We start from the raw sequence: 18619 nt of genomic DNA, 5'->3' as shown, positions 1-18619 counted from the left end.
CAGAGAAAGTATCCACTGGATTATTCTTTAGCGTAAGACAATCGGCCAACTTGTGAAAAAGACACCGCCTTACTGTCAAGTTCATCACCTCTATTCTTTCTTTTGTTGACTTCTTTGCCATATAAATACTGTTGAACACTCCTTGTGAAAATGCCCTCCTTTTCTGGGCTTTCTTTTTTTGCTGAGGAAGATTCTCCCTGAGCTAACATCTGTCCCAATCTTCCTCTATTTTGTATGTGGGTCACTGCCACAGTATGGCTGATGAGTGGTATAGGTCTACACCAGCATCTAAACCCATGAAGCTGGGCCACTGAAGCAAAGTGCACCAAACTTAACCACTACACCACCAGGCTGGCACCTGGGCTTTCTTATCTTTCATGATAACAGATTTCCCACCTCTCCAATGAGAATTCCTGTCTCTTTTTTTTACAGGAATCCTTTTTTCCTCTCTACCTTCTGTGGCACATTTCTTGCTCCTCTTTTCTTTAGAAGGTTAATTCATTTTCATGGTTTTAATTGTAACCCCTTGTTCATAATACCCCCACCTACATTTCCATCATACATCATAACATACACAACAATAAACTTTAGATGGATAAAAGAACTAAAACATATATAGCACGGAGTGCTGAAATGACAAAGATTTCAATTCTAAAAAATTTCTGCCAGAGAACAATCACCCAGAGGTCGCTAAAAATCTGTGGTTTCTAGAGGTGAAGGCATTTAAATATATTCCATTTGTTAATAAACAAGATAAACTCTTTAATTACATAAAAAGTAAAACATGGTTTTATTCATTGTATCTGGAAAACAAAATTGTAAACTTAACCAAAATCTGAAAGTAGATGCTACAAACTAAGATGTGAAGCCTTTGTTTCAGCAATATAAATTGCCATTATCTTTAGGCAGATAATGCCTTTGAAAAACTAAGAGAATTTTTTCCCCTCTAAATATAGATCTAGACTGGAAAATTCTTTCAGATAGTGAGATTTAAGACTAAATAGTCATTGGGAAACGTACTAGTGTGATTGATTGACTTAACTAGCTGTGGAGGTCAGACCATTCCCTGTGAGTGAAGATGAGGTTTCATTTGAATGAAATGAATGTTCCCACTATGAATCACACCACGTCAGGAAGGCATAAGCCTTAGAGGCAGGGGAGAGGATCATCCCCACCTTTTGGGACCAAGAATCTGAGGACTTCTGGAGCAAAAGGCAAACTCTCCTAGAGGTTCTCATTGGTGGGCAAGTGGAAGTGAACTGCAATCAACAGAGAAGTATAGACAGGATCTAATAGGGAGTTAGACAAGGATCTTGATATTTATTTCAGGGCCTGTGAACTCAGAATAATCATCGTTGGTGGCATTATAAGTCTCACTAGGCAATATACTTGTATCTTTCCCTACATATTCAGTTTTGTTATACACTATGTCTGTCCTTGTTGAGAGCTGAGGCAGTGTGCTCTGTACACGCTGTGAGCAAATGGGTATACGGTTAAAAGGCAGCTTGAAAAGAATCATAAGATTTTACGTTAGGGTATGAAGAATGTTCTGGAGAAATAATGGGTTTGATATGGTTGGTGTACGGAAACAAGAATCCACCGTGGAAGATTTGTAGAATTTATAAACAATGTTACTCCTAGAAACAACGTGACTCCTAGAAATTGTTTGGAAGAGAGGAGGACAAGTTGTTAAAGTATTTATTTGAAGTAATTGTAAAAACTCATTACTTGTTTTTAAAAATAGGCCTAAATTAAGTTTTCCTCAGGCTACCTGCAAATGAGTATAATTCTATCTGTGAGTCTTACATAAACATGAAGTGGATTATGCAGATGCTTTAACTTTTCCCCCAAAATATTTACAAACCCTAGAATACAAAGACAGGCAAAACAACGCCACCCTACATTTTAGGTAGCACCATTTAAGCGAATCTTTATGTGGGTTACTTTTAAGTATATAAGGCAGCATTCATTATCATTATCACATCATTAGATGCACGACTATGTAATGATCATAGTCTCATCATATAAAGTTGGCAGGACTGTATCTGCAGATTTATTTTTTTCCTTATTTAGGGGTAAGTTTCTTGTGTTTTTGAAGAAAGGTAACACAATGGGAAGGAAAAATGTCACATCCATACTAACAAAAATGATACAAAACAACCAATGTGATTATGTAAAGGCAAATATCCCAATTTCAATTTTTAAGTGATTAAAAGACTAACTACTAATAAAAATAAGCAGTGTGGAACAGTGAAAAGAACATGTCTTTTGAATCAAACGCACGTGGGTTCAAATTCTGTCTCTGCTACCTAAGTGTTGTGTAATTTGGAGCACTTTACTATCCAAATTCCAGGTTCCTTCATCAATAAAGTGTAAATCATCTACCTCATTAAACTATTGTGAGAAAGAGAGGAACTAACCAATGAGGCAGCAACAATATTACATTATGATAATTTCACAGACAATAAAATATATTAAATAATCACAATAATGTTAGCATCTAAAGAAATGCATTTTTAAACAACTTTAAGGATATGATACTCCTAAATATTAAACCAATGAAATATTAAAGCACCAAAAATGAATCTAGGTGTGAATATCTAAAGGATGTGGAACTATGGGGAAATAAGTATATTTATATATTGGTGGCGATACCAAAAATTAACTCAATACTTTACAAGAGCTATTGGATAGCATATAGTAAGAATTATATAAGTATTCATATAATTTTTGCAGGTAATTATTCTCCTGAGACTACATTCTAAGGGTTTAAAAAAAAAAAAGAATCTACACAAAGAGTTCCATAGTAGCACCATTTTAATAGCAAAACATTTGCAATAACTTGAATAATGAACAATAGGAGAATAGCAAACTATGGCGTATCAACCTTGTGGAAGACAGTATAGCTTCTAAAAATGATGGGCTTGTGGACCATGCTGATACATAAAAGTGTATACATAAAATATTTATGAGTGAAAAAAGTCAGTGCACAAAACACAGACTATCTACTGTATAAAACTATATGTGTGTATAATGACTAGAGACCAGGGAAGCAGTTGTCTTTGGCCAGGGAAACTATCTTGAACAGGAAGTATTGATGTAAAGTTCACTGTTTCTTCTTTGCCGTAAATTTGCTTACGCTACTAAAACCAACAAATTGTATCTCTTCTGTCTTTATTACAATTTCCATTTTGAAATCTCAATGTCATCTTAAACTCAATAGTCCCAAATCAAAAATCATTATTTTTGTCTCCAAATTAGTTACATTCCACACTTCATATTTGTGGGCCACCAGCACCGCACGGCTGCTAACAGAGTGGTGTAGGTCTGCGCCCAGGAACTGAACCTGGGCTGCCAAAGTGGAGTGTGTTGAACTTAACCATTAGCACACCAGGACTGGCTCAAGAAGGTACTATTTTTATTAGAGAGGTTAAATAACCTTCCTCAGGCCTCCTAAGTAAAAAAAGGATTTAAACCTGGGTATGCAAGATTCTAAATCCAATTCTTTTTCTATTACTCTCTTCAGCCTAAGTTTGTGTCCCTGTAAAATTCACAGTTGAAGCCCTAGCCCCCAGTGTGATGGTATTTGGAGTTAGGGCCTTTGAGAGGTAAACAGGTTTATATCAGGTCATCAGAGTGGGAAGCTCATGATGGCATTATGGACCTTACAAGAGGAGGAAGATATCTTTCTCTCTCCATGAGTATACACTAAGGAAAGGCCATGTAAGCACATGGGGAGCAGGTGGCAGTCTATAATCCAGGAAGTGGGTCCTCGCCAGACACTGAATCTGTTGGCATCTTGATCTTGGACATCCCAGACTCCAGAACTGCGAGAAATAAATTTCTGTTGTTTAAGCCACCCAGTCTACGGTATTTTGTTATAGCAGCCCAAGCAGACCAAGATAACCCATCAATTAGGTTTTATAAATCTTAGTGCAACTTCTTGAGGGGATATGAAAGAGGCTATTTAACTTTTCCCTCCAAATGAAGTGTCATATATATCTTAAAGCCTATGCTTTTAGACGAATCAGTTTAGTACAGTACCTATTGAGGCAGTCATCCACACAGCCTTTCCTGGTATCATCATCTGGCTTCTTACAGTTACAGGTCGTAGCCTCATAACCAGAGAGAGGCTTGACATCAACGTAGACATCTTGAGAGAAGACAGAAAAAGAACATAAATGTAAATGTACAGGATAATTTTTTAAGTGCCAGGCTAAGAAGAACATTAATGGTATGGAGATAGAAAAAATAGCTTCCAAGTTACTCACTTGAACGGATTTTTTTATATAGTGGAACATCTGGCTTTTTGTACAGCTAGAAAAAAAAAAGAAAAATCTTGATATAGCATTTAACTTCAAATGCCAGACAGCAGCAGCAATTACTAAAAATACAGAAAATTATCCATGTGCTCTGCTCATATGGAAATATTTACAAGACTTTCTGGGTTGGACACATTTGAGGGAAACTCTTGGTATGATCACTTTTTACCCTGAAATAAAAAGTGACTTATTAGATCAGGGTAAGAGAGAACTAAATTCAACAGAAGAAACATTAAATAAAGAAAATGCATTTTAAATTATACATTTCTTCAGCATGTTCTTAGATAGAATTAAATGAAAAATCACACCGCAGATCAAATCTATTCATTTGGATAAATTAAGATTGTATTTGCCTCCATGAAAATAAAGGAAAATTTGCATAGGGCTTGTTTAGATGGTCTGGGTAGGTACACAAAATTAAAAAGATGAGTACTCTGGCTTTTTCAGGGTGGGTATTGTAGGAAAACACATTTCACATTTTAATTAAGGCAATTAAGTTAGTGAATAAAGGGCAGAAAGCAGGCAAGAAAACGGAGCTCTCACATTGCAATCAAGAATACATTTGAAAAAAAGAGAATGTATTAGAAGAGAGAAGTCAGTCGGCCAGTGGTTAACCATAGAAGACAGCACAAAAAATAGCAACTTGGTCTAAGCTGGAGTGCATTAATCTATAAGGATAATCCCTCCATCATTTTTCACTGGGTCTAGTCAAAGCAATGTCTCCATTGCCATGAACTCTCTGAGACAAATATCTAATATACTGATCCTCTAAAAATTCAAGAGAGGCCACTAGAGAAGAGAATGAAAAGGGGAACGTTCATTGCTTCTGGCTTTCTAAAATTAAATTGTGGTGGACTTTCGGCAAAACTCAGGATCCTATTCACCTTATTTGCATGATTACTTCTATTTCCCAATGGTTATTCTCAATATGGGGTCTGAGGGCTATAGCCTAATACAAAAATTACTAGGGGAAACTTTGCAATTAAGGAAGCAAGAGAGAAAAACAGCACCCTGATTTTTAGTTCCCAATATATTTAAAGATGTTTTAAAAGTACAAGAGTGTTAAACATTTTCCCTGTTTCCTTTCATAGAAGAATCTCTTTCTTATGTGAAAACTAAATTCCAAACTGATGGGAAGGAGCCAACAAAAATAAAGCCCAAAATTTCTTAGTGCTGCTGGCAGTACATCTAAATTCTCCCGAGAGACCCGTATCAAACAGGATTCTTACAGAACAGAATTTTTCCTACCAAAATAAAAGTTCAGCACAATAACAGGAGGTTGCCTAGGGAAGCAGGATCTTACTGCTATTTTGAAGTATGAGTAAAGGCAAATAGGTCACATTAAATATGGATGCAAACTCATTTTTCTTAGTCTCTAACCTTCACAGGGACATTTTTCTATACTTCCTAAGATGACAGTGTAACATAACAAGGAGGCAGAGAAAGACCTGCATTCCTTCCCCTCCCCCCTTACCACTTCAGATGAAATGTGGTAAGATAGGCTCTTTGTACCTGATTATGTTTCCACTGCCAAAGGATGTCATAAGGAAGCTGGAAGTCAATTCTCTTCTGCCTTAGATACTTTCCTGAAACAAACAAACGAAAATACTATCAATTTCAATATCTACTCATACAAAAGGTCAAATAGCCACAAGATCTAATATGCACTGACTAGAAAAATAAAGATTTAATTTTTAATTTTATGGATTTTTCTACTACAAGTTTTTAATTTTAGCTACTCTTTTCCACAATGCTTCATGTGGTATATGCTAAAGGTCTATTTTAATAGTAACTTATATAAAACAACTAACACAGCAAATTTACTACCAAAAATACACAAAGTCATTACGAAGCAAACTAAATACTAAGAATTGTTCGATTATTAAAATTATTAACTAGAGCACCTGGTAGCTTCTCTCCATTACTGTACACAATCTAAGGTTGACTATAAAAAGGGGAAGAATAAGAGCTTTCTAAAACAGAAGTCCCTGATATTAGGGATAATAGAAGTAAAATATTTCAAGCGTATTTACACGCAAATTTATGATCTGTTAATGTTTCTTCACTACCAATTTAAATACTACTACTTTTTAAAGCCAATTTCCAAGCCCCGTTTCAACTGTAAAGTGGCCTCTTCAATTTCCTTACTCTAAATGACCTTGCTGTTCTTGAAGTGCTAGAATGCTAGACTTATTTCTTGCAGGACTTACACTTTTCTTTTTTAGCTGGATATCTGTCCTATCATTGTGTCTCTAGACCAGCAGGTCTGAAAGTGTGCTCTGCTAACCCCAGGGGGATATGAGAGATCAAAACTAGTTTACTAACACTACTAAGATGTTATATGCCATTTTCATTATGCTGTCATTTGTACTAATGGTGCAAAAGCAATGTTGGCTAAAACTGCTTGCACCTTAGTATGAATCAAGGCAAGTGGCACAAAATTGTACTAGTAGAATGAAATTAGTACAAATGAACTATGCCCGTATCATTTAAGAATGCTCTTGGGGAGAAAGATAATCTGTGTATGACTCCACTCATATGAGGAATTTAAAATTATGGACTAAGAACAGTTTAGTGGATACCAGGGGAAAGGTGGGGTGGGCACAAAGGGTGAAGTGGTACACCTACAACATGACTGACAAACATTAATGTACAATTGAAATTTCACAAGATTGTAACCTATCAATAACTCAATAAAAAAAAATTGGTATAGCAAAAAAAAAAAAAAAAAGAAAAAAAAAGAATGCTCTTGGGGCCGGTCCGGTGGCGCAGCGGTTAAGTGCCCACGTTCCACTTCTGTGGCCCAGGGTTTGCTGGTTCAGATCCTGGGTGCAGACATGGCACTGCGTGGCAAGCCATGCTGTGGCAGACGTCCCACATATAAAGCAGAGGAAGATGGGCACGGATGTTAGCTTAGGGCCAGTCTTCCTCAGCAAAAAGAGGAGGATAAGCAGGACCTGTTAGCTCAGGGCTAATCTTCCTCAAAAAAAAAAAAAAAACAGGAAAGCTCTTGATGAAGTAGCAAAAATTATATTAAATCTTGACCCACAAGTCAAAATTTTTAATATTCCGCATGACACAATGGAAGTACGCAGAAAGTACTTCTGCTGCGTACTGAGGTATGATGGTTGTCTCAAGGAATTGCACTTGTGCAAACATCTGAATAGTGAGTTGAACTAGTTGCTTTTTTCACAGAACACTATTTTTACTGGAAAGAACTGACAAACGACGATTATTTCAACTTAGGAACTGAAAATGAGTGAAGTGAAGAAACACAACTATGAAAATATGTTTGAGTTTAAAGCAACCATTGGAATTTTGGAAAACTTGTGTCCACTACCAAGAGATTCTCAGTTTCCCAATACTTAACTTGTTCTTATGAAATAAGTGGCAATATTAACAAAAGTGAGCTGTTTTGGATCCATAGAGGGAATGAAAGAACAATATAATTTAGTGAATCAGGATTTTTCAATGACCAATGCATGAAGGGATAAAATCACACATGAGTAAAAAATGCATTTAAATTGCAAGAGAGACCAATGGATTTTAATGTAACAGAATACAAAAAGTTCATTGATTTCATACTGCACATTGCAATGCACCTTTAAGGAACTATTACATTTATGTTTTTGCTACAACACCAAAGAAGAATATCTACAATATATGAAATTATTAAAATATTCCTCTCTTTTACAACTTTTATCTGTGTGATGTCAGATTTCTTCATGTACTTAAACAAAGTAACACCTTAACAAAATAACACCACAACAGATCGAATGCAAAAACAGATTAGAAAATCCAGCTGTCTTATATTAAGCCAGATATTAAAGAGATTTGGAAAAATGTAAAGTCACTTTTCTCATGAAAATTTTTTGGGGAAAGCTATTTTTCATTAAAAAAATGCTATTTATGTTAACACGTAATGTATAATGAATTTATTCATTTGACAAATATGATGATACAGCAGCATGGATTACAAGTACATCTACAGAGAAATAACGTATGGAGCTAAAGTAATATAACAAGATTCTGGAGTACAGCTAATAGAAGACTAGAGGCCACTTGAGAGGGAATCAAAGGGAATCAAAGATAAATGTATAACTACAAAGTCTATAATGAAAATGTGGAAACAACTTAAAGCTTTAACCAATGAGGAAGTAAAGCTTTGGTACATTTAAATGATGAGATATGCAACTGTTAAAACAAAATGAGGCATACATTTACTTATATGGAAGCATATTTTCCAAGTTTACAGAATAATATTAAACTATGGGCTCACTTTTTAAACACTTAAAAAAATTAAATAGCTATATGGGGCTGGTCCCGTGGCGGAGTGGTTAAGTTCGCACGCTCCGCCGCAGGCGGCCCAGTGTTTCGTTGGTTTGAATCCTGGGCGCGGACATGGCACTGCTCATCAAGCCATGCTGGGGCAGCGTCCCACATGCCACAACTAGAAGGACCCACAACGAAGAATATACAACTATGTACTTGGGGGCTTTGTGGAGAAAAAGGGAAAAAAAAAATCTAAAAGAAAAAAATTAAATAGCTATATATGGTGGGGTCTGACTGGGAAAGGGCATGAGGGAACTTTCTGGGGTGATGATAATGTTCTTGAGAAGAGTTTGGGTTACACAAGTTGTATGAAAATTTTGAAAAACTCAGCAAATGTACATTTAAGATTTGTGCATTTTATTGATCGTAAATTCACCTCAAAAGAAAAACCTATAGGGCTGGCCTGGTGGCGCAGCAGTTAAGTGCACATGTTCTGCTTTGGCGGCCTGGCCCAGCAGATGTTAGCTCAGGGCTAATCTTTCTCAAAAACAGAATATTGAGGTTTTGCTTCTGATATGTATGCTGAAATGTTCAGGGGAAAGTATATCAATGACTGCAATTTACTGTGGAGTGCATCCAAAAATAAGATGGATTAACAGATGGATAGATATATGATAAATACATAAATCAAATAAAGTCAAATGTTATGACAACATGTAGGTGATGAGATATTGTGTGTTCACTGTAAAGTTTTTCCAACATTCTGTATGCTAAAAAATTTCATAATAAAATATTGGGAAAAAACAGCTATCCATAGAGGAAAAAGTTTGAAAGGGTATATGCTAAACTATCATATCTCTGGGAAGGAACACTTTCTTTTTTTTTTTTTGAAGATTAGCCCTGAGCTAACTGCAGCCAATCCTCCTCTTCTTGCTGAGGAAGACTGGCCCTGAGCTAACATCCGTGCCCATCTTCCTCTACTTTATATGTGGGATGCCTGCCACAGCATAGTGTACCAAGCGGTGCCATGTCCACACCCAGGATCCGAACCAGTGAACCACAGGCTGCCACCTGGCCAGCCCCTTTGTCATTCACTTTTGCCAGTTTCACTACTATATGCCTTGCAGTAGGTCCTTTTACACTGACATATGTAGGAGATCTGGTAGCCTCTCAACATAGATTTCCATCTCCTTCCCTAGGTTTGGGAAGTTCTCTGCTATTGTTTCTTTGAACAAGCTCTCAGCTCCATTCGCCTTTCTCTTCTCCTTCTTGAATACCTATAATTTTTATGTTGCATTTCCTAATTGAGCTGGATATTTCTCAGAGACTTTCTTCATTTCTTTTTAGTCTTAGTTCTCTCTCCCCCTCTATCTGGAGCACTTCAACATGTCTATCCTCAAGTATCCCAATTCACTCTTCTATGATGTCCGCTCCAGCATTCAGGGAATTGATATCTTGTTTTATTTCTTCCATTGTGCCTTTCACCTCTAATATTTCTAATTGTTTCTTCTGTATAATTTCAATCTCTTTTGTGAAGTAGCTCCTGAACTCGTTGAATTGTTTCTCTACATTCTTTTAACTTGAGTTCTCTTTGATGATAGCTATTTTGAATTCTTTATCATTTAGATTACATATTTCTGTGTCTTCAGGACTGATATATGGGTACTTGTCATTTTCTCTCTGTTCTGGAGATCTAATATAATGTTTGATATTGCTAGTGGGAGTGGCTCTGTTTTTTCACATCCTGGTGTTATCTGGTTGCAGTTAACTCCTACCACCACTGGGTGGGGATCAAGAGCCATGTATTCTGAGCCCTCTGCCTTCAGCCCACATCCCAGGTGTGGGAGCTGGTGTTGGGTGGGCAGGGGGAGGGGTGCTTCTCCTGTGTAGTCCCAGGGTTTTCTCCCACTGCTCTTGCTATCTGCTCTCCTGGGATGTTAGCTTGATCAGGTCAGCCCCAATGAGAGCTTCTGCCCTGGTAGAGGGCTTCCCTCTAGGCTGCCAGGGCCCTTGGGGATCCTTGATGTTCCCGCAAACGAATGTCCGTCCCAATTCCTTCCTTCTTGGAGGCCACCCACGGCCCCTGGATCACAAAGTTTTCTCTTACCCTGTTCCACCTCCTCTGAGGGGGGGCTCCAGCCTCTCTGCCCTCTGTTGTATGGCTGCATGTGTCTCTCCAATGTTTTTTTTTCCCTAAAGATTGGCACCTGAGCTAAAAACTGTTGCCAACCTTTTTTTTTCCTGCTTTTTCTCCCCAAATGCCCTCAGTACATAGCTGTATATTTTAGTTGTGGGTCCTTCTAGTTGTGGCATGTGGGATGCCACCTCAGCATGGCCTGACAAGTGGTGCCATGTCTGCGTCCTGGATCTGAACTGGTGAAACCCTGGGCCACCAAAGCAGAGCACGTGAACTTAACCACTCGGCCACAGGGCTGGCCCCTCTCCAACGTTTTTTGTGTTGTGGTTGGATGCCCTCTGTTGGGGTATGAATGTCCTTTTCACTGTATGTTGGAGGGGAGAGATTACTGGGAAAACTGACGTCACTCCTACTTTTTAAACTCTTTTGTTAAAAATTAAGACACAGACACACACATTAGCCTAGGCCCACATAGGGTGAGGACCATCAATATCACTGTCTTCCATCTCCACATCTTGTCCCACTGGAAGGTCAAGGGCAATAACACACATGAAGCTGTCATCTCCTGTGATAACAATGCCTTGTTCTGGAATACCTCCTGAAGGACATGCCTGAGACTCTTCCTAAGGTTGTGTCCATTCTTTTCAGAAATATGTCTATGGTGATTTGCTTAGCTTCTTTTTTTTTTTCTCATAGACTTGCTTGTAAGCAGATAATACACCGTGAACATTCTGTTCTATTGATGAAAACCTCTTGGTATTGGGGTCTGTGTTTTCAAATTTTTTAAAGAGCTTGTTGAAGTCTGCAAAAGCTTCTGCCAAACCCTTCACTCTGAATTTTCTTGGGGATTTTTCTTCTTCCACAGTTTCCTTTTCTCTTGCCTCTTCTTCAGCTTTGTGTTCCTCTTCCAGCAAGAACTCCTCATTAATCAATACCTCAAGAACCACCTCTAGGAGCTCCTCAATGTCATCATCATCCACATCCAGGTTAAAGTTGTTTCCCATCTCAACCACAGCCTTGTTGATTTTTGCAATCTCCTCATCCTTGGTAAATCCTTTGAAGTTATGGATGGACCTCTTGAGTGTCTTCTTCCAGATGCCATTCACGCACTCCTTGGTGACATCACCCCAAGCCCAAGCAAGGTTCTTGATATACTCATAGGTGTTGTAATCCCAGAAGTGCACTGGTGTCTTCCCAGTTTCTTCCTCAGTTGGAGCAACAGCCTGGGCAAAAGTCCTACTCAAGTAGCAGGCCTTAAAAGCTGCTATAATTCCTTGATCCACTAGTTGGTGTTTGGAAGGAGAAACACCACTTTAACATTGGGATGAAGATCACCAATAAAACAAGGATGTCTGGGAGCATTATCAACAATACGCAAAATCTTGAAAGGTATGTTATTCTCCCAACAGTAAGTCTTCATTTTGCTGGCAAAGCAACTCAGGAGGCATCTTGGAAAAGGAGCAATGACTTATTATTGCTCTTGTAGTACACTGGCAATGCTTCAAGGCCCTAGGGTTCTCACTATGCTAGATCACAAAGGTTTCAATGCAACACTGCCCCCAAATAAGACTGTTATCCTGTTGTTAAAAGCCTTGAAATCTGGCATTGACTTGGCCTTCTTATGGCTGAAAGTCTTTTCAGGCATCTGTTTCCAGAATAGGGGGTTTTCATCCATATTGAATATTTGCTTTGGCAAGTAATTTTCCTCCACGATCAGCTTATCTAAGAGTTTCCAAAAATTCTTTAGCTGTCTTCACATCAACATTCACAGACTCACCACTTGCTTTCACATTATGTAATTAATAATTTTTAAATTGTTTAAACCACCTATAGCTAGCAGTAAATTCAATATTGTGGTCAGGGGCCAGACCCGTGGCCAAGTGGTTAAGTTTGCGCACTCTGCTTCAGTGGCCCAGGGTTTCGCTGGTTCGAATCCTGGACACGGACATGGCACCACTCATCAAGCCATACTGAGGCGGGGTCCCACATACCACAAGTAGAAAGACCCAAAATTAAAAATATACAACTATGTATCAGGGGGCTTTGGAGAGAAAAAGGAAAAATAGAATCTTTAAAACAACAACAACAACAAAAAACCCCACTCTGGTCAGGTCAGTCATTTTTTTCAACATTGCAAACAAATTTTCACTTTGGCCATGATAGTCATAGTGCTGAGAGGAATACGCTTCTGTGTCTGGTCTTCAATCCAGGTCATTAGAAGTTTCTCATGTCTGATATAGGCTCTTCTCAAATTTTTGTTGGTCTCGTTGCCTTCAATGAAGCAGATGCTTTAACAGCTTCCATCACTTTGTTCTTGTTCTTCAAAATCACAGCTATGGTGAAATGAGACATGCCTGACTGGCAAGCAATAACCATCATTGGTTTTCCACCTTCATAGTTCTTAATCACTTTTAATTGAGTTTCCAGGTCAATAACTTGACATGGCCTGTTACTGGCAACATTAGCAGTGGATTTTGAATGCTTAGGGGCCATGATGAACAAAACAACACAAGATTAAATCAAGCACAAGAGAAAATGAGAAAATGATGCAATCAAGAGGAGCAGTAACACGAGATGTATAAGGCTGCTACACATCTTCTGCTATCCATGCCATACCATTTCACAGCAACCTTTTTTTTATAAGTAGAAAGAGTACACTCTAAAACAACAATAGAAAGTATAGTATGGTAAATATATTAACTAGTAACATAGTCGTTCATTATCAAGCATTACACACTTACATAATTGTATGTGCTATACTTTTATTTTTTTGTGTGTATATTTTTGTGACAAGGAAGATTTGCCCTGTGCTAACATCTGTCACCAATCTACCCCCCTTCTTTTTTTTTCAGTTGAGGAAGATTAGCCGTGAGCTAACATCTGTGCCAATCTTCCTTTATTTTGTATGTGGGATGCTGCTGCAGCATGGCTGACAAGTGGTATAGGTCCACACCTGGGATCCAAACACATGAACTCAGACCGCTGAGGTGGAGCACGCTTTACTTTAACCACAATGCCACGGGGCCAGCCCTGTGCTATACTTTCATATGACCAGCAGGGCAGCAGGTTTGTTTATACCAGCATCACCACAAACATGTGAGTCATATATTGCACTATGATGTTACGACAGCTACAATGTCATTACACGATAGGAATTTTTCAGCTCCATTATAATCTTATGGGACCACTGTTGTATACGTGGTTCGTCGTTGAGTGAAATGTTCCATTATGTGGCCCAGGACTATACTTCATTTCTAAGAAGTGAGACTCACCTAAAGTGATTTCCTTGATCAAATTCTGGCGGAGATGATACCTCAAGGGAACCTATTCAGGAGTTCCTCATTTGGAAAAAATTATTCTTTAGCTAATCCTCATTTAAGAAATGGGATAAAAATCACTTTCTATCCATCTGAAAATCAGATGAAACCATATCTTCTGCAGATTTTTCTTATTGTGTGCTAGAATCTTGAGATCTCAAGGCCTGCCACTTATCACTAGGGAAGGAATAAAGAAATACTTTAATTTTCTCTTTGAAATAAAATTGAGGGGCCAGCTCAGTGGCACAGTGGTTAAGTTTGTGCCTTCCACTTTGGTGGCCTGGGGTTCAGAGGTTCGGATTCTGGGTGCAGACCTAGTACTGCTCATCAAGCCATGTTGTGGTGACACCCCACAGAAAACAGAAGAAGACTGACACAGATGTTAGCTCAGCGACAATCTTCCTCAAGCAAAAGAGGAAGATTGGCAACAAATGTTAGCTCAGGGACAATCTTCTTCACTCCCTCCAAAACAAAAGAAAAAGAAAAAAGAATTTATGGGCAACAAAGGCATTTTAAGGAAGAGACTACAGAAGTTCTAAGCTTATGTTGACCTTGAAAGTTAAAAGGAGAAAGTCCATGGCAATCTTCTTTCACAAAAAATCAATCCTAGAGGGCAGCCTGGTGGTGCAGCGGTTAAGTGCGCACGTTCTACTTTGGCGGCCTGGGGTTCACCAGTTCGGATTTCGGGTGTGGACATGGCACAGCTTGACAAACCTGGCTGTGGTAGGCATCCCACATATAAAGTAGAGGAAGAAGGGCACGGATGTTAGTTCAGGGCTAATCTTCCTCAAAAAAAAAAAAAAAAAATCCTAATATGCAGGGGAAACGAACAACAGGACTTGGAAGTGGAACATCTCTACAAAAACACTCTACAGTTAAACAGAGGCTAGGCAAATGAGGAAAACAAAGGAGAGGGAGGTACTCAACAAAAAGAAGAAATATAGCAATGGCTTTGTCTCTTTCCTTTTCAAGAAGATATATTAAAATCTGCCAAAAATTTTCCTTTTTTAAAAAGTAAGAGTAAGGTGACTGGCAATAAAAAGCTCAAATTGTTTATATATAATCTGAGTACTGCATTATAATATCACTCTACAAATAGACAGGAATTATTAATTTTCTCTTTGTTATTCTATGTAAATGCTGCCAATATGCCCCAAAGAAAAGCTGTAGTGGTAGTTCTTTGAGAGAAACTGGTAATGGTTGAATGAAATGCACGCCATCAAGGGAGTTATAATGATCAAAGACACTAAAATGAAACTGTTTAAATTTCAGTAAACAAAACACCAGTAGAATTCAGGTTTTTGGTTTTGTCAGCCTCAGGAAAAACAAGAGACCCCAAAAGAAAGGTACATTGTGATTTTTTTCTGCCAGTGGAAGAATAACAGCTCCACAGAGGCAAGGATGTTCACCTATTTTGTTTATTGATGCATCCTGTATTCCAAGCATCTAGAAAACTGCCTGATCAAAGAGTGCGTATTGAATAAATATTTTCTGAATGAGTAAGTGGACGAAATATGTATTCCACGGGATAAGCTTTGAGGTACTCCACTTATTATTCTCTTTTAACCCTATTAAGCAATATCATCACCTTTTCTCACTATGTCTTTAATTCTACTCTTCCTAAGTACAATTTCTGGGTTTTTTTTTTTTTTTTGCTTGGTTTACTAGTTTATTTTCCCCTCAGTGTTACTGAGAAATAATTGACATACACCATTGTATAAGTTGAAAGTGTACAGCATAATGGTTTGACTTACATATATTGTGAAATGATTACTGCTGTAAGTTTAGTTAGCATCCATCATCTCTTATAGATACAATAAAAAGATAAAGCCAAAAAAGAATTTTTTTTCCCTTGTAATGAAAACTCAGGATTTTTACTCTCAACAATTTTCACACGTCATACAGCAATGTTATCTATAGTCATCACGCTATAGATTACATTCCTAGTACTTATCTTGTAACTGGAAGTTTGCACATTTGACCACCTTTCTCCTACTCCCCCTTCCCCTCACCTCTGGTAACCACAGATGTGACCCCTTTTGCCATGAGTTTTTTTTTTTTTTTAAGATTCCACATAGAGGTGAAATCACATAGTAGTTGTCTTTCTCTGTCTAACTTATTTCACTTAGCATAATGCCCTCAAGGTCCATTCGAATGGCAGGATTTCCTCATTTTTTAATGGTTGAATAATATTCCATTTTATATCTACCACAACTTCTTTCTCCATTCATCCCTCGATGGAGACTTGGGTTGTTTCCATGTCTTGGCTATTATAAATAATGCTGCTATGAACATGGGGGTGCAGATATTTTTTCGAGTTTGTGTTTTCATTTCTTGTGGATACATTCCCAGAAGTGGACTTGCTGGATCCTATGGTAGATTTATTTTTAATTTTTTGAGGATCCTCCATACTGTCACCTGTAACAGCTGTACCAGCACAGTTTGTAAACACAATCAGTTCCCTTCCATTTTTACATTCTCATGTGTCATTCTTCCCACCTAAAACTGAATCCTGTCCACCAAATTATGCCCTTTGATTCATTCTAAACCTTACTTAAAAATCTGTAATTTTATTGTAAACAACCACATTCAACCCTGATTACTAGAGCTGCTCTCTCCACTATGGTAGTTACTGTAATTAAATTTATCCACAGGATAAAGATATTCTCCTATTCACACACGTGAGAAGGAATTAATATCCAGAATACATAAAGAACTGCTAAAGCTCAAGAACAAAAGATAAATGACTCAGTTAAAAAATGGAGGGTCTGGCCTGCTGTTGTAGTGTTTAAATTTGAATGGTCTGCTTCAGTGGCCTGGGGTTTGTGGGTATGGACCACAGGCGTGTACCTACACACTGCTCATCAAGCCATACTGTGGTTGCACTCCACATACAAAACAGAGGAAGACTGGCACAGATGTTAGCTCAGTGATGATCTTCCTCAAGCAAAAACAGGATGACTAGCAACAGATGTTAGCTCAGGGGCCAATCTTCCCCACCAAAAAAAAAAAAAAAAAGAAAGAAAGAAAGAAAGAAAAAAGGACAAGGACTTCAATAGACATTTCACTAAAGAAGATATACAAATGGCCAACAAGCACACAAAGAGATGCTCGACACCACTTATCGCTAGGGAAAACCAAATTAAAACCACAATGTGACACTATTTCACACCTGTTAGGATGGCTATTAGGAAAAAAACAGAAAACAACAAGTGTTCTTGAGAATGTGGAGAAATTAAACCTTCAAGAATTGCTGGTGGGGATATAAAGTGGTGTAGCCACTGTGGAAAATAGTATAGCAGCTCCCCCAAAATTAAATATAGACTTATATGATCCGGCAATTCCACTTCTGGGTATAAACAAAGAATTGAAAGCAGGGTCCTCAACAGAAAATTGTAAACTAATGTTCATAGTAGCATCATTCACAATTAGAAAATGGTGGAAACAACAGAAATGTCCATCGATGGAAGAATGGATAAACAAAATGTGGAGCATGTGCGCGCACACACGCGCACACACACACACACACAGGGGAATATTATTCAGCACTAAAAAGTAATGAAATTCTCATATATGCTACAACATGGAAGAACCCTAAAGATATTATGCTAAGTGAAATAAGGCAGACACAAAAGTGTAAATATTCTAAGATTCCACTACATGAGGCACCTCAAATAGTCAAATTCACCTAGATAGAAAGAAGAACAGTGGTTACCAGAGGCTGGTGGGAGGGATGAATGAGAAATTATTATTTAATGGGTACAGAGTTTCAAGTATGATGATGAAAAAGTTCTGGAGATGGACAGTGGTGACAGTTGCAAAACAATGTGAATGTACTTAAATGCCTTTATAACACACTTAAAAATGGTCAAAATGTAAATTTTAAGCTATGTATATTTTACCATGTTAAAAAAATTAATAATGTAATATACCAAAAACCCCTGTATGCTTTAAATGGGTGAACTGTAGAGTATGTGAATTATGCCTCATTAAGTTGTTAACAAAACAGCAGCGTTAACATTTTTTGCTACATCCATTAAAAAATTACGTAGAAGACTCAGAAGGGGAAGGAAAACCTATTGGATATGCCCATATTTTTGCTACTGTATTCTTTCTGCCTTCCTGATGTCCCAAGCTTCCTTCTCTTTCATTTCTTTTCTGATCAGAAAACTTCCTTTTCCTATAGGGTAGATCTGCTGACAACAAATTCTCTTAGTTATCTTTCATCTAAGAATGCTTTGATTCCCTCTTAATTCCTGAAGGATATTTTCACTGAGTATGGGACTCTGGTTTGACAGTGTTCGTTTCAGCTCTTAAAAAACGTTGTGTCATATAGAAGGAAAGTACCTCAACATAATAAAGGCCATACATGACAAACCCACAGCCAACATCATACTCAACGGACGAAAACTGAAAGCCATCCCTCTGAGAACAGGAACAAGACAAGGGTGCCCACTTTCACCTCTCCTATTCAACATAGTACTGGAGGTACTATGTATTATGAGATTCTGGATTTTATATAAATCTTCTATTTTGGCTGGCTTTTTCCAGAACTGTTTTAGCAGGAGGAG

General features: G+C 37.9%; 1 protein-coding gene across 4 annotated transcripts in view; it reads right to left on the bottom strand.

The window, feature by feature from the left end:
- Positions 1 to 18619, bottom strand: part of LOC103552840 (histone-lysine N-methyltransferase ASH1L-like) — a 112203-nt gene that overhangs the window by 34968 nt on the left and 58616 nt on the right. For all 4 annotated transcript variants that reach the window (XM_070607343.1, XM_008523074.2, XM_070607344.1 and 1 more), the window contains 3 exons: positions 5835 to 5908; positions 4272 to 4317; positions 4045 to 4153 (listed from right to left, as the gene is read on the bottom strand). In XM_070607343.1, the coding sequence (XP_070463444.1) occupies positions 4045 to 4153; positions 4272 to 4317; positions 5835 to 5908 (229 nt within the window). The remainder of the gene's footprint in view (positions 1 to 4044; positions 4154 to 4271; positions 4318 to 5834; positions 5909 to 18619) is intronic.

The sequence above is a fragment of the Equus przewalskii genome, unplaced genomic scaffold (assembly GCF_037783145.1).
Source record: "Equus przewalskii isolate Varuska unplaced genomic scaffold, EquPr2 ChrUn-10, whole genome shotgun sequence".
In the NCBI taxonomy this organism is placed as follows: Eukaryota; Metazoa; Chordata; class Mammalia; order Perissodactyla; family Equidae; genus Equus; species Equus przewalskii.
Note: the sequence above shows the minus strand (reverse complement) of the source record. Positions and strands in the feature narration are given on the sequence as shown.